Genomic DNA, 18,557 nt, shown 5'->3' with positions numbered 1-18,557 from the left:
GGTAGTTTCCAGATATTTTCTGTTTGAGACTGTATTCTGACTCTTGTATGGGGTATGGCAGCAATACAATGGGGTGGAGACATACATTTGAGACTATGACTGATGTCCAAACATGTTTTATAAATGTGCCATTATAGTAGCCTTATTATAGCCAGTCCCAGCAGTATAAACTTTGAGCATTTATTTGTACATGTTTTCCAGAAGAGACAAAACAAGAAGAAGAAGAAAATGAAGGCATGGATATGCCCAGTGAAGACTATGAGGAATGTGAGGACCTACTTACCACCAGTGATGATGTAGAATATGAGGAGACACAGCAAATCAATGATGGGATGGAGGAGGCTGCATGTAATAAAGATCTGAAGGAATACGGAAATGCTCTGAAAAGTGAAGCTTTAGAAACAAGACACTTTGCAGAAAGTGATGACTTGCTTAAAGCTGGAGAGGCTGCCTCCATTTTAATGTATCAAGAAGAGGAAACACTAGAAACCATTGAAGTTGGTGATAAAATTGTACCATCATTGATCGGGACTGATGTCCACAAATTAGAGGTCATAAATGAAGATGATGAGGCAACTGATGCTGTGTTGGCTATTGAAGTCAGTGAAGAAGATAAAGAGGCCATGGCTGGTGATGTTACAGAAGACGATATTGTATATAATATGGTGTCTACGGAACTTGGAGAGATTGAACCTGAGGAAGATGAAGCAATAAATGAAATAGAAAGTCAATATAGTCTTGTTACCTGTGAAGATGATGTGGCTCTGGTTCCTGATGTTGACGTGCCCGAAAATGAAGACCCTGTAGAGAGTGTGGTTGTGACAAAAGGTAAAGATTATGTGGACATTGAGGCAGTATTTGCCAAAGACTTCAGAGAAAATGAAGAGACAATCTCTGGTGAAGAAGCTACTCAACATGTAGAGACTATAACTAGTAATGACTTTGTGCAAAGTGATGAAGATTTACCTGGCTGTTACATCACTGAACTTGAAGCAGTGACAACTACAGGTACTAAAGAAATAATTCAAGGGGATGAAGAGTATGTAGCTACAGAAGGAGACATTGAAGAAACTAGATCAAACTTTGAAGAGTTTAAGGCTGTCGTAGTTGTAAGTCTGTTGATTGATTTAAGACCGGAATCCGTAGCTAGTGCTGGAGAAGAACCAGTAGATGGTAAAGACCTAGATGTCAAAAACTCCTTGGACTGTGAAGAACCAATAGACATTGAAGACAAGGAGTTAGACAGTATGTACCACAAAGAATTAATAAACACTGGAGACAAGAAACTAGACAGTATGCACCATGAAGATCCTATACACAGTAAAGACAAGCAACTAGACAGTGTGTACCATAAAGAACCAATAGACATTGAAGACAAGGAACTCGACAGTTTGTACCATAAAGAATCAGCAGACAGTGGAGACAAGGAACTAGACAGTGTGTACCATAAAGAACCAGCAGACAGTGCAGACAAGGAACTAGACAATATATACCATGAAGAACCAACAGACACAGAAGAAAAGGAACTAGACAATATGTACCATAAAGAACCTTTAGACGGTGAGGACAAGGAACAAGACAGTCTGTTCCATGAAGAACCGATAGACATTGAGGACCAGGTCCTAGACAGTCTGTACCATGAAGATCCAATAGACATTGAAGACAAGGAACTAGACAGTTTATACCTTAAAGAACCAGCAGACAGTGAAGACAAGGAACCAGACAGTGTGTACCATAAAGAACCAACAGACAGTGGAGACAAGGAACTAGACAGTGTGTACCATAAAGAACCAGCAGACAGTGAAGACAAGGAACTAGACAGTGTGTACCATAAAGAACCAGCAGACAGTGGAGACAAGGAACTAGACAGTGTGTACCATAAAGAACCAGCAGACAGTGGAGACAGGGAACTAGACAGTATATACCATGAAGAACCAACAGACACAGAAGAAAAGGAACTAGACAATATGTACCATAAAGAACCTGTAGACGGCGAGGACAAGGAACAAGACAGTCTGTTCCATGAAGAACCGATAGACATTGAGGACCAGGTACTAGACAGTCTGTACCATGAAGAACCAATAGACATTGAAGACCAGGAACAAGACAGTATGTGCTATAAAGATCCTGTACACAGTGAAGACAAGCAACTAGACAGTATGTACTATGAAGAACCAATAGACATTGAAGACAAGGAACTTGACAGTTTGTACCATAAAGAACCAGTAGACAGTAAGGACAAGGAATTAGACAGTGTGTTCCATAAAGAACCAGCAGACAGTAAGGACAAGGAACTAGACAATATGTACCATAAAGAACCTGTAGACGGTGAGGACAAGGTACAAGACAGTATGTACCATGAAGAACCAATAGACATTGAGGATCAGGTCCTAGACAGTCTGTACCATGAAGAACCAATAGACATTGAAGACAAGGAACAAGACAGTATGTGCTATAAAGAACCTGTAGACAGTGAAGACAAGGAACTAGACAGTATGTGCTATAAAGAACCTGTAGACAGTGAAGACAAGGAACCGGGCAGTATGTACCATGAAAAACCGATAGACATTGAGGACCAGGTACTAGACAGTCTGTACCATGAAGAACCAGCATACATTGGAGACAAGGGACTAGACAGTATGTACCATAAAGAACCAATAGACAGTGAGGACAAGGAACTAGACAGAATGTACTATGAAGATCCAATAGACACTGAAGACAAGGAAATGGACAGTATGTACCATAAAGAACCTGTAGACAATGAAGACAAGGAATCTGTAACTGAAGACAGCATGGATCGTGAACTGCTTGAAGCTGGTAATGACCTGGAACTTGAAGACCGTATGAACCATGAAAAATTTATAGATAGTAAAGACGAACGTGACACCATAATCTGTAAAAAAGCTCTAACTGGTGAAGTCAAGGAACCTGAATATAGTATGAAGAGTGAAGAAGCTGTAATCTGTGAAGAAGATGTAGCGACTTTCATAGGTGAATTTTTGTCTGTTCACTTCAGTGACCGCAAACAGCCCGAAGTCATCCAAGGATTTGTGGAAACTGTAAAAGCTGAACGCAGTCAGCACATGGAACATTTATGGTCTGTAACTAGTAAACACTATGTGCAAAGTGAGGGAGATATAACCAGCTGTGACATCACCGAGTGTGGAGCGGCGGCCACTACATATACTGAAGAAGTCATTCAAGAGGATGAAGAAGGTATATCTACAGAAGGAACCATTATTGAAGCTAGCTTAAGCTTTGAAGAGTTTGAGTCCACCATTGTTGAAGCTCCATTGGTTGACCTAAGTCAAGATGTTGTAGCTGATGAAGGTGAAGAACCAGCAGACTGTAAACATCTGGAATTCAAAAACACTATGAAGAGTGAAAAAGACGTCAGAGACACAGGAACAAAGGATGCAGCTTTTGAAGAAATCTTTTGTGCACCTCCATCTACAGGCGACATCAATGACCATGAACCTGTCGAAGAATTCATGGAGAGATTTCAGAATTTTGTGGGTTGTGTTAGAGATGTATGTGACCCAAGTGAAGACTCCTTACCTGGAGATGACACCGACACAAGAGCGATAGAAACAGAACAAGGTATGTAATGTAATATAGTGTACCTTTCACGAAAGAAAAAAAAAAGTCACATGTCCTGAGAGCATATCAGTGAATGGAAGTCACAGCACTATGGAACCAGGTCCAGGAGAGCGGCTGAGAGATAGGGAGGGATGCATGCTGGATGGTTGGTAATCTCAACACTGACCAGAAAACGCAATGTAGAAAGGAGTCCAACAGCATTTATTTTTCAGATCTATCTGGCTCGGTGATGAAATAAATTCTTGACACCTTGAAGTATATTGGATACTGTTGGACTCATTTCTACAATGTCCTGGGAACTTGTCAAAGGTTTTGAATAAAACAAGCAGAGAGAGAAGCATGTGTCTGTGGGAATGAGATGGTTTCATAGACTTGCATAATGAGTCTCAGTCACAGGACTGAGGAATGAATGTAAACAATAGTTCCAAACTCATGATATGATTGTCTCTTTAGAACAAGCAGCAGCTGCGGTCATGGCAGAGGACACGTGGGAGCCGACCTCTGAGGATGTAACTTCAGAAGGGCATGGTGAGTCTGATGCTGTATATCTGTTGGTTCTTCTCTTAAAGGAGTTGTCCAGACTTGACCGCTTTTTACCAGAAACAGCATTTACCCTGTCCGCAGTTTGTGCTTTGCAGTGCAGTTCCATTGAAGTGAATGGAGCTCAATTGTAATACCACACACAGACTGTAATACCACACATTCATTGGTCCTGTTCATTTGTTTTTCAGGTAACCAGCTGGGAAGTTTTACCATGTACAGAGAGTGCCCAGTGCTGATAGCCAGCAGTGAGAGTGAACTGAACGAACCACTCGAGGAGATGGACAGCGACAGTGAAGGTGACCTATATTACTCAGGCAGAAACCTCACCACATTATTATACTGTTTCTGCTATGTTTAGGTTGGGTGTTAGACTTATAGGGGATAGTTTTCATTTGCTTATGAAACAGCTTTGCAAATAAATACTATTCCATTCTGCAATGTACAGTTACCTTCCTGCAGCTGTACACTTAATGTGGTCTACCCTAATAGTACAATGCAGTTAGGCTGCATTGAAGTCCATAACAGGCATTCCATGTCTATGTTGCGCGCGGAACACGGAACGTGTGAATGCAATCTTATAGTGTGGCCACAGGAGTTTTACCTGTGCGGCCTGGATGTGCTGTGTAGTGCTGAGTTGTTAGACATCCCATCAGTGATCACAATGCTGATGGATTGCTTTGTACACAGAGGACCCTGGCATGTATGGAAATCTGTTGGCAGGGCCTGATGGGCTTCTTGTCTATTTTACATTGACAAGCATAATCCATTGCATTATATCATCAATGCAGCTTATTATATTGCAAACAAAGGATTGGCCTAAAATTGCATAAAAAGTTATCAAAAAGCCAAATAGCAATGAAAACGGTGAATTGTACCACAAAAAACAAGCTCACGCAGTGCTAGAGAAGTAAAGATGCTATGTGCCTTCGAATGTAGCGACACAATTATAGAATATTCTCTTTACAAAGGAGCTTTGATTTCGTAAAGTAAAACCTGTCATTTATATCACACGAAGAACATTATATCCATGACACACAAAAAAACTAAAAATTACAGCACTGTTTTCTTCTCTCGTCCTTTCTAGACCCAGTAGCCATCAGGGACGCGCTACTCTGGAAGGACTTTTCTGAGTCAGAATTTGCTGTCCAAGGTAAGGTTGAGAATGTTGAAGCTGTGTGAACTTTGATTTTGTTGTTTGTGGATATTTTTCTGTCTGTAAAACATCCAAAATTAGGCTGCATTTTTCCCATTGAGTACTGTGAGCAACTACACTTATTAGACGCCAAATAGGTGCCATAGAACTCTGTGTGAACATACACTTAGCGATCTCATCCAGGATTTCAAAAACATAGGAATTTCTTTTCCAAAACAGCACCCCCCCCCCCCCTGCAGCAACTGAGCTGCAATACCAAACACATCCTGAGGACAAGAGTGGTGCTCTTTCTAGAAGAAAGCAGCTATGTTTTTCTAATTAACATGTGCATGTGGTAATGGTGGTGTCATAAACAGCTAAAGGGGGATATAGGGCTTGCTGGAGTACTGTGGCCCCTTTAGCTGATCAGTAGTGGTAATAGGTTACTAGCATTTTACAAGCTAAACCATGAGCCAATATTAGACACCCCCCTCCCCCCATTTGCATTATGGGCACATAAATGAGGTGTTATACTGTATGCTCAGTACTGGTTTTATTTTTGTAGGTCTGGGTGCTGGGCTTATTGCATACTCTGCAATAAGCATGCTCCTAGGATGCTATTAGGCTAGGTTCAAACTTTTGCAGAGGCCCTGTCCTCGGAGCTCAGTCGCAGGGCTGTTCAGTCGGTAAGCCACAGCTCCAACTCTGACTCCGGAATTTTATCAGGGACCGACTCCTTTAAAAATGGCCAATCAGACACTAGGGGAGTTATTTGTCAAACTAGTGTAAAGTAGAACTGGCTCAGCAGCTTCAGTGTAATGTCCTATATGACTTCTGAGTATATAAGGCAAAGATATAAATTCGTGTGTGTGTGTGTGTGTGTGTGCGCGCGTGCAGTGGATGCAGCCAGTCTCCATGTCCTGAAGAACTTAAAACTAGACTAGATGGAGCATGTGGTCTTTGCCTGATGACAATTTTATGTTTCTAAGGGTGCCTTTACACAGAGAGATTTATCTGCAAGATTTTTCAAGCCAAAGCCGGGAATGGATTTGAAAAGAGGAGAAATCTCAGTCTTTCCTTCATGACCTGTTCCCTGTTTATAGTCTGTTACTGGCTTTGGCTTCAAAAATCTCTCTCAGATAAATCTCTCTCAGATAAATCTCTCTGTGTAAAGGCACCCTAACTAAATTAGGGTCAGCCATAGTGATATAGAGGTCAGACATAGGCCCAGATTCATCAGCTCTGTCAGCGTCTGCCCTCCTGAATCATCACGGCCCAACAGGAATTACCCGCTCAATCAGTCACTGACTACCGCTGTGCCCCACCTTCTTCTTTATTATGATCCCTCCACCCCCTGTCCCTCATGGATTTTTCACTGCCATAGTGCTCACACACACACACACACACACACACACACAGTCTGCTGCAGCCATAGTGCTTACACAGACACACACACACAGCCTGCTGCAGCCATAGTGCTTACACAGTCTTCTGCAGCCATAGTGCTCACACACACACAGCCTGCTGCAGCCATAGTGCTCACACACACACAGCCTGCTGCAGCCATAGTGCTCACACACACACAGCCTGCTGCAGCCATAGTGCTCACACACACACACAGTCTGCTGCAGCCATAGTGCTCACACACAGCCTGCTGCAGCCATAGTGCTTACACACACACACACACACACACACAGCCTGCTGCAGCCATAGTGCTCACACACACACACACCCTGCTGCAGCCATAGTGCTCACACACACACAGCCTGCTGCAGCCATAGTGCTCACACACACACAGCCTGCTGCAGCCATAGTGCTCACACACACACACACACACACACACACACACAGTCTGCTGCAGCCATAGTGCTCACACACACACAGTCTGCTGCAGCTATAGGGCACGCATATATACACACAAACACACAGTCTGCTGCAGCCATAGCACACTGAAGAAACACAGTCTTCTCCCAGAGAGAAAACACCACATTGAGGACAGAGGTTACTGCTACACTACGTATGGCTGCTCCTCCTGTATGTTACACAGGATATCCTCATATTACACTGCGTCTTATATACCAATATCCAGGAAGAGAACAGCACAGATCTCTCTCTCTCCCCCCCCCACACACACACAATGAACTCTTCCAACTCAGAAACTACCAAAGAGTGACCCCCAACTATCCCTGACCGCCCTCATCTAATAGGGCCGGTGCTTTATTACGAATATGGAGAAAATGCTTCACCCTTTCTAACTTAATGTATGTGAGAAAGTGTTTTTCTGGTTTTAAGCTCCTTAGATTAATAGAACATAAAATATATTGATGAGGAACATTTATAAAATTCATATAAAAATTGAATTATCAAATTTCGAAAGATTTATTTAAAGCAGGAGTCAGACATTTTTTTTCCAACTCCAGACAAAACTGTGTTTCTGAGCAGACAAAAGAAAATACTGCAGGCAATAATTTTTTTCTCTGCTTAAACGCTGCTAAATAAATGACACCAGTTGAAGACCTGATAAACCACAGTCAGGACAGTTGTATCTCTTGGATGTCCATCTGCTTTAGTTATTGTCCCTTCTTGAATTAACTGTCTGGCCCTGTTCCGTGGCACCGAGTGGACTTTGATTGAGGCTGCGAACTGATTTCAGATGGAAATCTAAACCTGACCTTAGTATGGGGTCAGATAACCTGAGTTTGAGCCAGGACTTGCAGCTGTGATGTATTCCTATTATACACTGCCCTTAGTATGCATGTCCATTTATTTCTGTGCACTGTTTTTCTTGCAGCTCCCGAAACCCAGGGCAACGTGAAGGCAGAACTGCACCCTGGTTCCATAGAAGAATAAAGAGCCATGGAGTCCACAGTCCCTATTTCTGAATCATGAAAAATAACTTTTGGTTTGGATAGAAGCCCCTTATACTGGTTTGGATAGAAGCCCCTTATACATTATCTTATTTTCATACATTTTGTACTTGGTTTGCGTTATATGTGTTTGTCTTTACTTCCGGTCTGTTCTGCTGTTATCAGTCACCGGCCGATGTTTGCTGGTAAGACGCCTTAAAGAAAGTGTGAATTTGAGGCTTTGTAGATTTGTTTTGCATATAATTAAACTAATGTTATTGCAGAGAAGTTTTTCTATTGATGTTATAAATATATTCCTAACAAGTATGTACTACAGGTCCAAAAGTCTGTGCACCCCAGACATCTCATTCAAGAACCATATACAATAAAGGGATGTTTTGTCAGACATTGATGGTGTGTCGCTAAGTTATGCAGCTAGTCCGCCTTCTATTTATCTTGCTCAAGCAGAAGCACACAACCAAGATGTATGGGGAGAGATGGCTATCCATGTATCAGATAAACTCCTATTAGTGCCAAGCGCAAGTAAACATATACTGTAATACTATAAGTGCAACAATATGTCTCTTTCTATATAATTGCACGCTGTACGTCCCTATGTAATGGATAAAAGTGAACTACAAATGAATACTAAAATGCCAAGCATAGATATTATGAGCTGTAGTACTTAAAAAGGCAATGATAGAACTCTTTTATAATGGCAGACCGAGATCTGGTAGGTTGGCGGTGCTCCTGACGAAGGCAAACGCTGAAACGCGTTGGTTTTTGAGTCTCTACAGGAATCCATAGAGGGAGAGAGTGACGTCACTCGGTTCCGTGAACCTTCTTTTTTTCCTGGGGGGATTAGCCGCCGGCCGGAGCATCCCTATCCAAACAGCTTGGGAAACGTATTGCACGTTTCTGCACCATAATTGGACCTTGGAGCAACGCCAACCTACCAGATCTCGGTCTGCCATTACCACCAACATTGGAGGACTACTACGCCTATGAAGTTTTTACTGCACGATTTCTACAGGTACTTTCATCTATTTCACAGTGATATCTAGCGTACAACTATAAAAGAGTTCTATCATTGCCTTTTTAAGTACTACAGCTCATAATATCTATGCTTGGCATTTTAGTATTCATTTGTAGTTCACTTTTATCCATTACATAGGGACATACAGAGTGCAATTATATAAAAAGAGACCTATTGTTGCACTTATAGTATTACAGTACATGTTTACTTGCGCTTGGCACTTTAGTATTTATTAGTAACTTATTTATTATGTGGAGAGAAGCGGGTGACTCCCAGCCTGACAGCTGCAAGACTAGCATAGCGCTGGTGTTTGTGAACTTCTGTTTTGTGGGGGCTCCCACACAGTTGGTTCTTTGCATTGTAAACTCCTATTAGGTTTACTGCATTGCCATGTCAAACGTCTGTCTTGTTCCATGTAATATCGAGGATCTGTCAGCTATCGTGTGGTGTAGTATAGAGGAGGATGTGTCCTGTGTGTTGTAGTATAGAGGATGTCCTGTGTGGTGTAGTATAGAGGAGGATGTGTCCTGTGTGGTGTAGTATAGAGGAGGATGTGTCCTGTGTGGTGTAGTATAGAGGAGGATGTGTCCTGTGTGGTGTAGTATAGAGGAGGATGTGTCCTGTATGGTGAAGTATAGAGGAGGATGTGTCCTGTGTGTGGTGTAGTATAGAGGAGGATGTGTCCTGTGTGGTGTAGTATAGAGGAGGATGTGTCCTGTATGGTGAAGTATAGAGGAGGATGTGTCCTGTGTGTGGTGTAGTATAGAGGATGTGTCAGGTCTCCTGTGCGGTGTCCACTGCAGCCACTGATTGATTGAGGAGGACGTCAGGCAGCCGGAAGACACAAAAGGCGGCCAGAGCACGGACGTTCACACACTATTTTTCGCAAAACAACGGCCGTTGTTGGAGGAGGCAACAACAACCGTTGTTTACGAACAGTGCTTAATTGAATGTGACAATGGCTGTAGTGTTTACACTCTGTATGCATTATGGCCATTGTTCACTGTGGCGGCAGTAAATAATTGTCATGTCTATGTAGTCTGTGCACAATGTAAAGTACAGCTCCTGGCCATACTTTACATTGTGTTCAATGGTTAATTACAAAGCGGTCACACCCAAATGTGCCCACATTTCAATTAAATTAAAATTGTGTTCATCCAGCCGATACTGCAGTATCCAACAACAGCCATTGTTCTTAAATAGTGCGAACATAGCCCCATCATGTAGACATGTAAAATCAGCTTCCACCACTAGGTGGGGTGGGGGGTGTACAAGATGAGAAAGGTGTTTCATTGGTACAGTATCTGTGTGCCTGTGCAGGAGTTATAGCATATATATAGCAGAAGTTGCTTATAATACATACCAGGTGTGTCCTGTATTACATATGGCAGTGTGAGAGTAGTCTCAAAGCTCAGAGCTGTGTGCACAGAGACACATACACCATCAGTATTACTTTCCTCAACTTTTCCTACTGAATCCTGACAACAGTGAAGCCGTATTGGATTTTATTATTCAAATATATACAAATTTTCCAATACAATTAAAAACATGGGTGCAAAATGTCAAAGTGCAAACTACCATGTGCCGTGGCATGTTATCACATGATCACACTGATCGCTATTCCATGGAGAGCGGACCATAGAAGCAATGATACGTCAGATGAGGCCGGGCGGACTAATTTTAAGGGCAGCCATAAGACACCAGAGCGTCACCTGCACAGCTCCTATACAAGTATCTTTCTCCATACCTTACTATACAGACTCCTGTAATACTCCCCTATAATAACTGGTGGCATTGGTTAAGTGCATTGATTGACATCATGTCTTATTATTAATATCTCAAATGGTCGATTGCAAAAGATCAAATACTTCAGTCAATGATGATAGTATAAATCCCTGAGCTGCTGGTAGATCAGCCCTGGTTACAGTAGTGTACTTTATAGCAATAGTTCAAGCACTCTTCAGATTCGGCATCTGAGAAGTCTCCGTTATTCAGAGCGGCGGCTGTCCTGGTAAAATATATATTATATATATATATATCCCGCTGAGGTTGAAGCTTCTATCAGGCATTGTGCTCCTTCTCCATTGCTATAACCAATATCCCTGTTTATTGGATATGTGCAGCGATGACCTTATAACAGAAATCAGCTGTCTGCACGGTGCTGAGCTCCTGCTCAAACAACAGCAGCCAATCAGAGAAAGCAGAGCTGCAGTGTAAAGCACCGAGGTGGGGTAGAGTTGCATTGTCAGAATCCAAATTATACCAGACTAATATCTATACAGTTCAGCTGGTATTGCCAATTATAACTAAATAAAATAGCAGATAAACAATACCCACTGGTAATAATTTACATTCTGAATCTCGTAACCTACACAATGTGAATCATAGGGATCACACACTGCTATACCTATCCAACTGTAAAACTTCAGACACCACAGTCCATAACCATCCAGGAGGTATAAATGTTGTAAAGAAATGGATCCAGAACATGTAATGTGTCAGTTCTGGTGATGGCGTGATCCATGTATGAGGTCTAAGTGCACCTGAGGTACGGTGATGCCTTAATCTGCTGTCCATATGTGAGGTACAGGCTCTGTGCCACTCACCTCCCATAATGGTATAATTATCCATATATGAGGTACAGGCTCAGTGCCTCTCATGATGTAATAGTTATTCATATATGAGGTACAGGCTCCATGCCTCTCGCCTACCATGATGGTATAGTTATCTATGGAAGAGGTACAGGCTCTGGGCGTCTTAGCTGTTAGTACGTTATTGCTTCGAGTGTCACTTGGAGGCTTCGGTATGTGCTGGAGGTAGATCAAGGTTGGTCCCAGGAATAACAAATTCTCCGTCCCCATCGATGAGAGAGTCCCACCTGTTAAAGTCTTTGTTGAGCCCTGAGTGATGAAATAAGATCGGACATTAGTATTTATCACCAATTCTGCCATTATGTTTTAGAAGAAAATTCAGCTTTTTTCTTCCCATAGATGCAATTATTCACTATTGCAGACCATGATGCATCTGGTCATGTTCATGGAGTCTCAGTATGTCCCCTCTCCCATATACTTGCACTTACCTAGATGCCGCTGCAGGAAGGCCAATGTAACATGAATAATGATGTCCATCCCCACATACGGATCAATTTCTCCTTTCAACTTGAATATTTTCCCAATCAGGTAACCGGTCAGAAAGGTGAAGTCTGGGAAACTCTGGTGGACGCTACCCCTACACAGACAGGAAATTACCTTGGTTAGATAAGACCACAACAAACACATTGCTGCTTTCTTCCAGAAACTACGTCTCTTGGCTCCATTTGACTGTGGTTTTGACTTAGTTCTGCTGAAGTGAATGGAGCTGAATTGTAGTACCACACACAACCTGAGGATAGGGGTGGTGCTGTATTTGCAAGAAAGCCGCTTTATTCTCTCTAATCCTGGAAACCTCACTAAATGATTGTCCCCCTGGATCATGTTAGAGAATAGCTCCTCTATTATGTCACAGGAACCAGGGAGTAGTAATAACAACTGCTGCTGCGGGGGATCATTTATATATACAAAAATGTAAGTCCCTGGACCACCTCTTTATTGGACAATATGATAGCAGTCTGCAGCCCATGTTTGTTACTTGTGTATTCAACGTGACATACCTGACAGATGGAAAGCAGACAAGTACTAATATACACTTACTTGATGGTGATCATCTTCCTATCCACACTGGTGGAATCCATCTTTTTCATGAGCAGAACGTTGTCCACCCACTGGAACTTCTCAGAGTTGACAAATATTACAGGTTGATGGATAGTGGAAAATATCTCATCTCTCAAAGAGAACATCCAGGCATCAAGTGCAACACCACACCTAGAACCAACAAATTCTAATGTGAGCTCACATCATGCTAAGCTTTCTGCATGGTTATACTACCTCCTGAAGACAGGAGCATAACTTATATAATTTACAAGTAAAAGAGATGATCGCCGGCACTACCTTTGCTTCCTGTCAGTGAATGGGGGTCAGTTCTGTACAGTGGAAAGGGAACATGCATACAATGGGATGTGAGTTCACCGCTTGCAGTGTGTCCTGCTAAGTGGTGCTAAACAGTTCATAGGGTGCTCCAACTCCGGAATTACATGTAGAAGATAAGCACAAGCCTTGTAGAAAGCACACAGAATAAAGAGCAGCACTCACCACATTAATGCTGTTGTAATTTATTTAAGCAGTTTCACAGTGTGAGACATGCAGCACAAATTGGTCTACAGCAATCGGCATCAGCCTCCCTCCCTGCCCCGATATGTGCTACCTGACTGACACTGTGAAACTGCATCAATACATTACAACAGCATCAACGTGGTGAGTGCCACTCTTTACTCTATGTGCTTTCTACAAGGCGTGTGCTTATATAACTTTTTATAATACTGTCCCCTTAGTACGGGAATATAACTACTATAATACTACCCCCAGAGTACAAGTATTTCATTGTAATTAACCAGGTATAAATGTAATTCTAACTGATCTTTACAGAGCTTCTTACCTAAACCGCGAGTCTCTGCCGAGAGCTTTGATTGCTGTCGCGGCACCAAAAGAATGTCCGGCTACCGCTACTTTTTGAACATCAATAGAATCCTTGAAAGATAATAAAAGAGAACAGAATGTAAAATTAACAATAATAAACAAAGATACTTAACCCTTAGGGGACACAGCCAGTTTTCATTTTTGCGCTTTTGTTTTTTCCTCCTCGTGTATATAAGGCCATAGCGCCTGCATTTTTCCACCTAGAGACCCAAATGAGCCCTTATTTTTTGCGCAACTAATTGTACTTTGCTATGGCAGATGTAATTTTTGCCTAAAATGTGCCGGGAAACCAGAAAAAAATTATATGTGTGGTGAAATTGAAAAAAAAAAAGTTTTATTTTTATTTTGGGGGGGGGGGGGGGTTGTTTTTACTCCGTTCACCCAAGGGTAAAACTGACTTGTTATATATGTTCCTTAAGTTGTTACGATTACAACGATATGTAACATGTATAACTTTTATTTGATTTGATGGCTTGTAAAAAATTAAAACCTTTTAAAGAAAATATATGTTCCTTAAAATCGCTCCATTCCCAGGCTTATAGCACTTTTATCCTTTGGTCTATGGGGCTGTGTAAGGTGTCATTTTTTGCGCCATGATGTGATCGGTACCTTGATTGCGCATGATGTGATGTGAACGGGACCTTGATTGCCCATATACGACTTTTTGATCACTTTTTATTACATTTATTCTGGATTTGATGCGACCAAAAATGCGCAATTTTGCACTCTGATATTTTTTTTGCGCTTACGCCGTTTACCGTGTGAGATCAGGAATGTGATTAATTAATAGTTCGGGCAATTACACACGCGGCGATAGCAAACATGTTTGTTTATTTATTTTCTTATTTTTATTAATAAAATGGGGAAAGGGGGGTGATTCACACTTTTATTAGGGGAGGGGATTTTGTGTTATTAAAAATACATTTTTCTTTTATTTTACACATATACTAGAAGCTTCTAGTATATGCACTCTGATCTCTCATAGAGATCCATGCAGTATAGTTATACTGCATGAATCCATGAGATCGGTGTTCTATTGCTTTTGGCTTCTACAGCCGAAAGCAATAGAATGCCGAGCCGGGATCAGCGGCACTACGGCGCAGACCCCGGCCCGGGATGGATGCGGGGATGGCCCCCCCCCCCCCCGCAATCGTGCCGCGGGGGGGGGGGGGCGATCCCCCCACTAGACCACCAGGTATTGAGATGAGCAAGTATTTAGAAGCAGCTGTCAACTTTGACAGCTGCTTCTAAGTACTTAATTAGCGGGCACGTGCCCGCTAATAGCCGCGATCCCGGGCTACATGCGGCACCCGGGATCGCGGCAGTTCAGAGGGGGGTTGCTGCGCGACCCCCCTCTGAACTCCCATAGCGGCACGAGGACGTTCAGTAACATCCTGGTGCAGCTATGGGTTAATAACATTTTGTTGGAAAAAAGAAAACAAAAAACAAAAAAAAAAAAGCATGTATGAGACTATAAGTAAAGAAAACAGCAGGGGTATGAAGACTTGAGAGCAAGGCTGGGTCCACACTACGTTTTTGCAATCCGTTTTTTTTATCCGCTTTTGAAAAAAAACAGATGTAGTTGTGTGTATCAGTTTTGATCCATTTTTCCATTGACTTCTATTATAAAAAAAACTGATCAAAATGCATTCCGCTTTTGTAACGTACACAAAAACATAGCTGACCTTACTTTTGTGCACGTTAAAAAAAGGATGCGTTTTGAGCCGTTTTTTTTTTTTTATAATGGAAGTAAATAGAAAAACGGATCAAAACGGATGCACACAACTGCATCCTTTTTCATTCGTTTTTTGCAAAAGCGAATGAAAAAAGCGAATTGCAAAAACGTAGTGTGGACCTAGCCTAAGGGTTTATTTACACAGAAAGATTATCTGACAGATTTGAAGCCAAAGCCAGGAATGGATTTGAAAAGATGAGAAATCTCAGGCTTTCCTTTATGACCTGCTCTCTGTTTATAGTCTGTTTCTGGCTTTGGCTTCAAATCTTTGGCAGATAATCTGTCAGATAATCTTTCTGTGTAAATGGATCCTTAGGCTACTGAGATGCGACTACCAATCCATTTCAACAGGAGACTTGGGACTTCTGTTCATTATAAAACGGTGGTCACACACACATACAAACACTATAAATTTTTGTCAGTTTTAGCACATGGTAATCTCAGACAAAAATGCCCTTAAAATGTACCACCACACCAAATCATTAAGATATAAAAGGTGAGCTGTGATTGGTTGTCATGGGCAAAACCAAACAGATTTGGTTTACAGCAGACAGATACATTCGGGCCATGGTGTTATTTCCTCTATACCCACCTTTAACAACAACCAGCTGAAGTTGGATGGCAATGCGTTAGTGATCGGTTTCCCAGCGTTGATATCCAGCATGAGGTCTAAGGCTTGTAGACATTCATCTGCTCTCTTCTGAACCTATATAGAAATAACATAGTGAGAATCAATAATGGAAGTATCCAGAGTGGAGTAACAGCTAGACTACATTCAGCAGCTGATTTGGAATGAATGGTAAAATATCCAAAAGCTTTTTTTCAACCAAGTGTCAAGAAGGTGGGGCCAAGCTGATCAAGTGCCACAACCTGGCACACCTCCTAGCTCCTCCTTGATTAATATACAGGGTGCTAGGTGGGAAGTAAAGGCCATCAGGGAGGTGTTCCAGATGAGGCACTTGAGCAATTAGGCCCTGCCTCCTTGACACTTGATTAATAAAAAGTCAATTTTATAAGGTCCAATATCGCTAAGAAAGTAGATGTACATGTACCCATACTCGAGTGGTTATGTGAATGATAAATTTGCCCCCATACCTGCTCAAATCGAAGAGGAAACTCATCGGCTCCTGGTTTCGGAGTCCTGTTGTACAGCCAGACCTCCTCCAGAGGGTCACACTCCTCCTGCTCCTCCTCACAGCTGTCAGTGGATGAGTGCTCTTTGAAATAAAACGTTGCCGATGCAGATTCATCTCTGTCAAATACAGCATAAAAGACTCCTTATAGAGTAATGTGAAAACCTTTATTTGCTAAGCAAGAAACTTTATGCAGGCCGATCTACCCATAGATATAACCGGTGCATTCACTTTAGTCACATTTCCTCCATTGCTTATAGTAAGTAGAGCTTGTGTTGTTGTAAATCTTTCACAGTTATAGTATTAGGTCAACCCATGTATGAGGAATTAAGAGAAAAACAGGAAAGATATTTGCGGTCACTACATCTTATTCCTCTGCTTCTATTTGAAGCAGTGGAATAAGATGTACAAGTGATGAATATGCCCAAAATAAATTGATTATTAGGCCCAAAATGAACCCAAAAAGCTTTATGCCAGGTGAAATTAAGTACATGGTTACCAAAAATAAACATCAGATGATGTTTATTAAAAAAAAAAATGTCCCCCTTGGTTTTCAACAATGCCCTCCATTCACAAAATCAAAAGTGTCAGATTTAATCACTAAAACATGTAGACAGTGAAAGCCTCAGTTTATGCAAAGTTTATACTGTTACTTCTACAGTGCCACCTATCAGTATATTAAAAAAAGATTTTGTTTAATAAAAGGGTAAGCACATCATGGCTACAGATATATACCTAGTGAGACCTCTCCAGAAGACCCCCCTTCCTTATTCAGATGACCTGCCTTATCCAGACCAGATTACCTGGGCAGATTTTTGGTTCTACCATATACTATACTGGTCATGTTCTTTGAGAAGACCACCAATTATCAATGCAGATGCAAAGAAGTTTCATTGTATTGGGCCAAATCACCACCTGGCAGATGCCTTACAAACTAAAGTGGACTGTACACTTTAGATATGGGTCATCCGACGACTATCACTTCCAATCCTGCTGGACACATGCACTCTCGGCTCTGCTGAATGTGCATACTCTGAGCAGAGAGATGGACGCGGCTTATCTCCCTGAAAACGAAAGTACTGAGCAGCTGAAATCTAACATGCGTGACTGTTCAGCTGTCAGGGAGGAAGCAGAAGGCCCCCATACACTTTAGATATGTCAGTGGTGGATTTGCTGGCAGTGACTGCCCTTGTGTATGCAGAATATAACCCAAAAGAGTAATGGCTGCACCCTACTATACTATAGTGCGGGACTATAGTTACCTGTGCTCCACAGCAGCAACTACAAATCCATGTGAGGCCAATCCAATGCAGATGGCAGAATACAGGGTCCTGCGGAAATAAGACAGGAGAAGGATGACACGAAGCAGATAACATAGCAAAGCCACTGTCTGCATTTGTCTTTTAACTTGGATTTAACACTGGATTACTTTCACAGAGTAGATTAAGGAAGAATCTCTGAGGACGTCCCTGGCCACACTAAAAAGGTAGAGCACATTATATATACAGTATGTTACCTGAAAGCTCCCAGACCATGGGAGAATATAACCACAGGATATTTCTCTTCTCCAGGCTTGAAAGGTGCGTTCAACTTTGCCGGACACTTTACAGAACCTACAAAAAAAAGAGAGACACATCATCTGTGAGGATGCCGCTCCATTTGATCCAGGGGGATGCAGTGTGTTTTATTACAGTTTTTAGTTTTACTACATTCCAGGAGCCGGATGATATTTTTGCGGACTTTGCTGTGTGACATCTTGTTTCTCACTATGTACTTTTTTATATTTTATTTCAGCTCGTAACATTTAGTGTTTAGGCAATATGGATTTTAAATAAAAGGGATAATCACTAAAAACTAACATGCTGCCAAGGAAGTGGGGAAATAGGAAAAGAACAATATATACAGTATATATATATATACACACTCACCGGCCACTTTATTAGGTACACCTGTCCAACTGC

General features: G+C 41.8%; 2 protein-coding genes across 5 annotated transcripts in view; one reads left to right on the top strand and one right to left on the bottom strand.

Moving 5' to 3' along the window:
• TDRD6 (tudor domain containing 6) overlaps window positions 1-8,409 on the top strand; it is a 28,190-nt gene extending 19,781 nt beyond the window's left edge. Inside the window, exons 10-14 of the mRNA XM_069975861.1 lie at window positions 202-3,600; window positions 4,054-4,128; window positions 4,332-4,439; window positions 5,228-5,293; window positions 8,067-8,409. Coding sequence (XP_069831962.1) covers window positions 202-3,600; window positions 4,054-4,128; window positions 4,332-4,439; window positions 5,228-5,293; window positions 8,067-8,125 — 3,707 coding nt within the window. The 3' untranslated portion in view covers window positions 8,126-8,409. The remainder of the gene's footprint in view (window positions 1-201; window positions 3,601-4,053; window positions 4,129-4,331; window positions 4,440-5,227; window positions 5,294-8,066) is intronic.
• Window positions 8,410-10,645: 2,236 nt separating this feature from the next.
• PLA2G7 (phospholipase A2 group VII) overlaps window positions 10,646-18,557 on the bottom strand; it is a 26,401-nt gene continuing 18,489 nt past the window's right edge. For all 4 annotated transcript variants that reach the window (XM_069975855.1, XM_069975853.1, XM_069975852.1 and 1 more), the window contains 8 exons: window positions 18,113-18,209; window positions 17,859-17,927; window positions 16,559-16,715; window positions 16,056-16,169; window positions 13,688-13,779; window positions 12,847-13,017; window positions 12,237-12,385; window positions 10,646-12,057 (listed from right to left, as the gene is read on the bottom strand). In XM_069975855.1, the coding sequence (XP_069831956.1) occupies window positions 11,945-12,057; window positions 12,237-12,385; window positions 12,847-13,017; window positions 13,688-13,779; window positions 16,056-16,169; window positions 16,559-16,715; window positions 17,859-17,927; window positions 18,113-18,209 (962 nt within the window). In that variant the 3' untranslated portion in view covers window positions 10,646-11,944. The remainder of the gene's footprint in view (window positions 12,058-12,236; window positions 12,386-12,846; window positions 13,018-13,687; window positions 13,780-16,055; window positions 16,170-16,558; window positions 16,716-17,858; window positions 17,928-18,112; window positions 18,210-18,557) is intronic.

The sequence above is a fragment of the Dendropsophus ebraccatus genome, chromosome 6 (genome assembly GCF_027789765.1).
Source record: "Dendropsophus ebraccatus isolate aDenEbr1 chromosome 6, aDenEbr1.pat, whole genome shotgun sequence".
NCBI lineage: Eukaryota > Metazoa > Chordata > Amphibia > Anura > Hylidae > Dendropsophus > Dendropsophus ebraccatus.
Note: the sequence above shows the minus strand (reverse complement) of the source record. Positions and strands in the feature narration are given on the sequence as shown.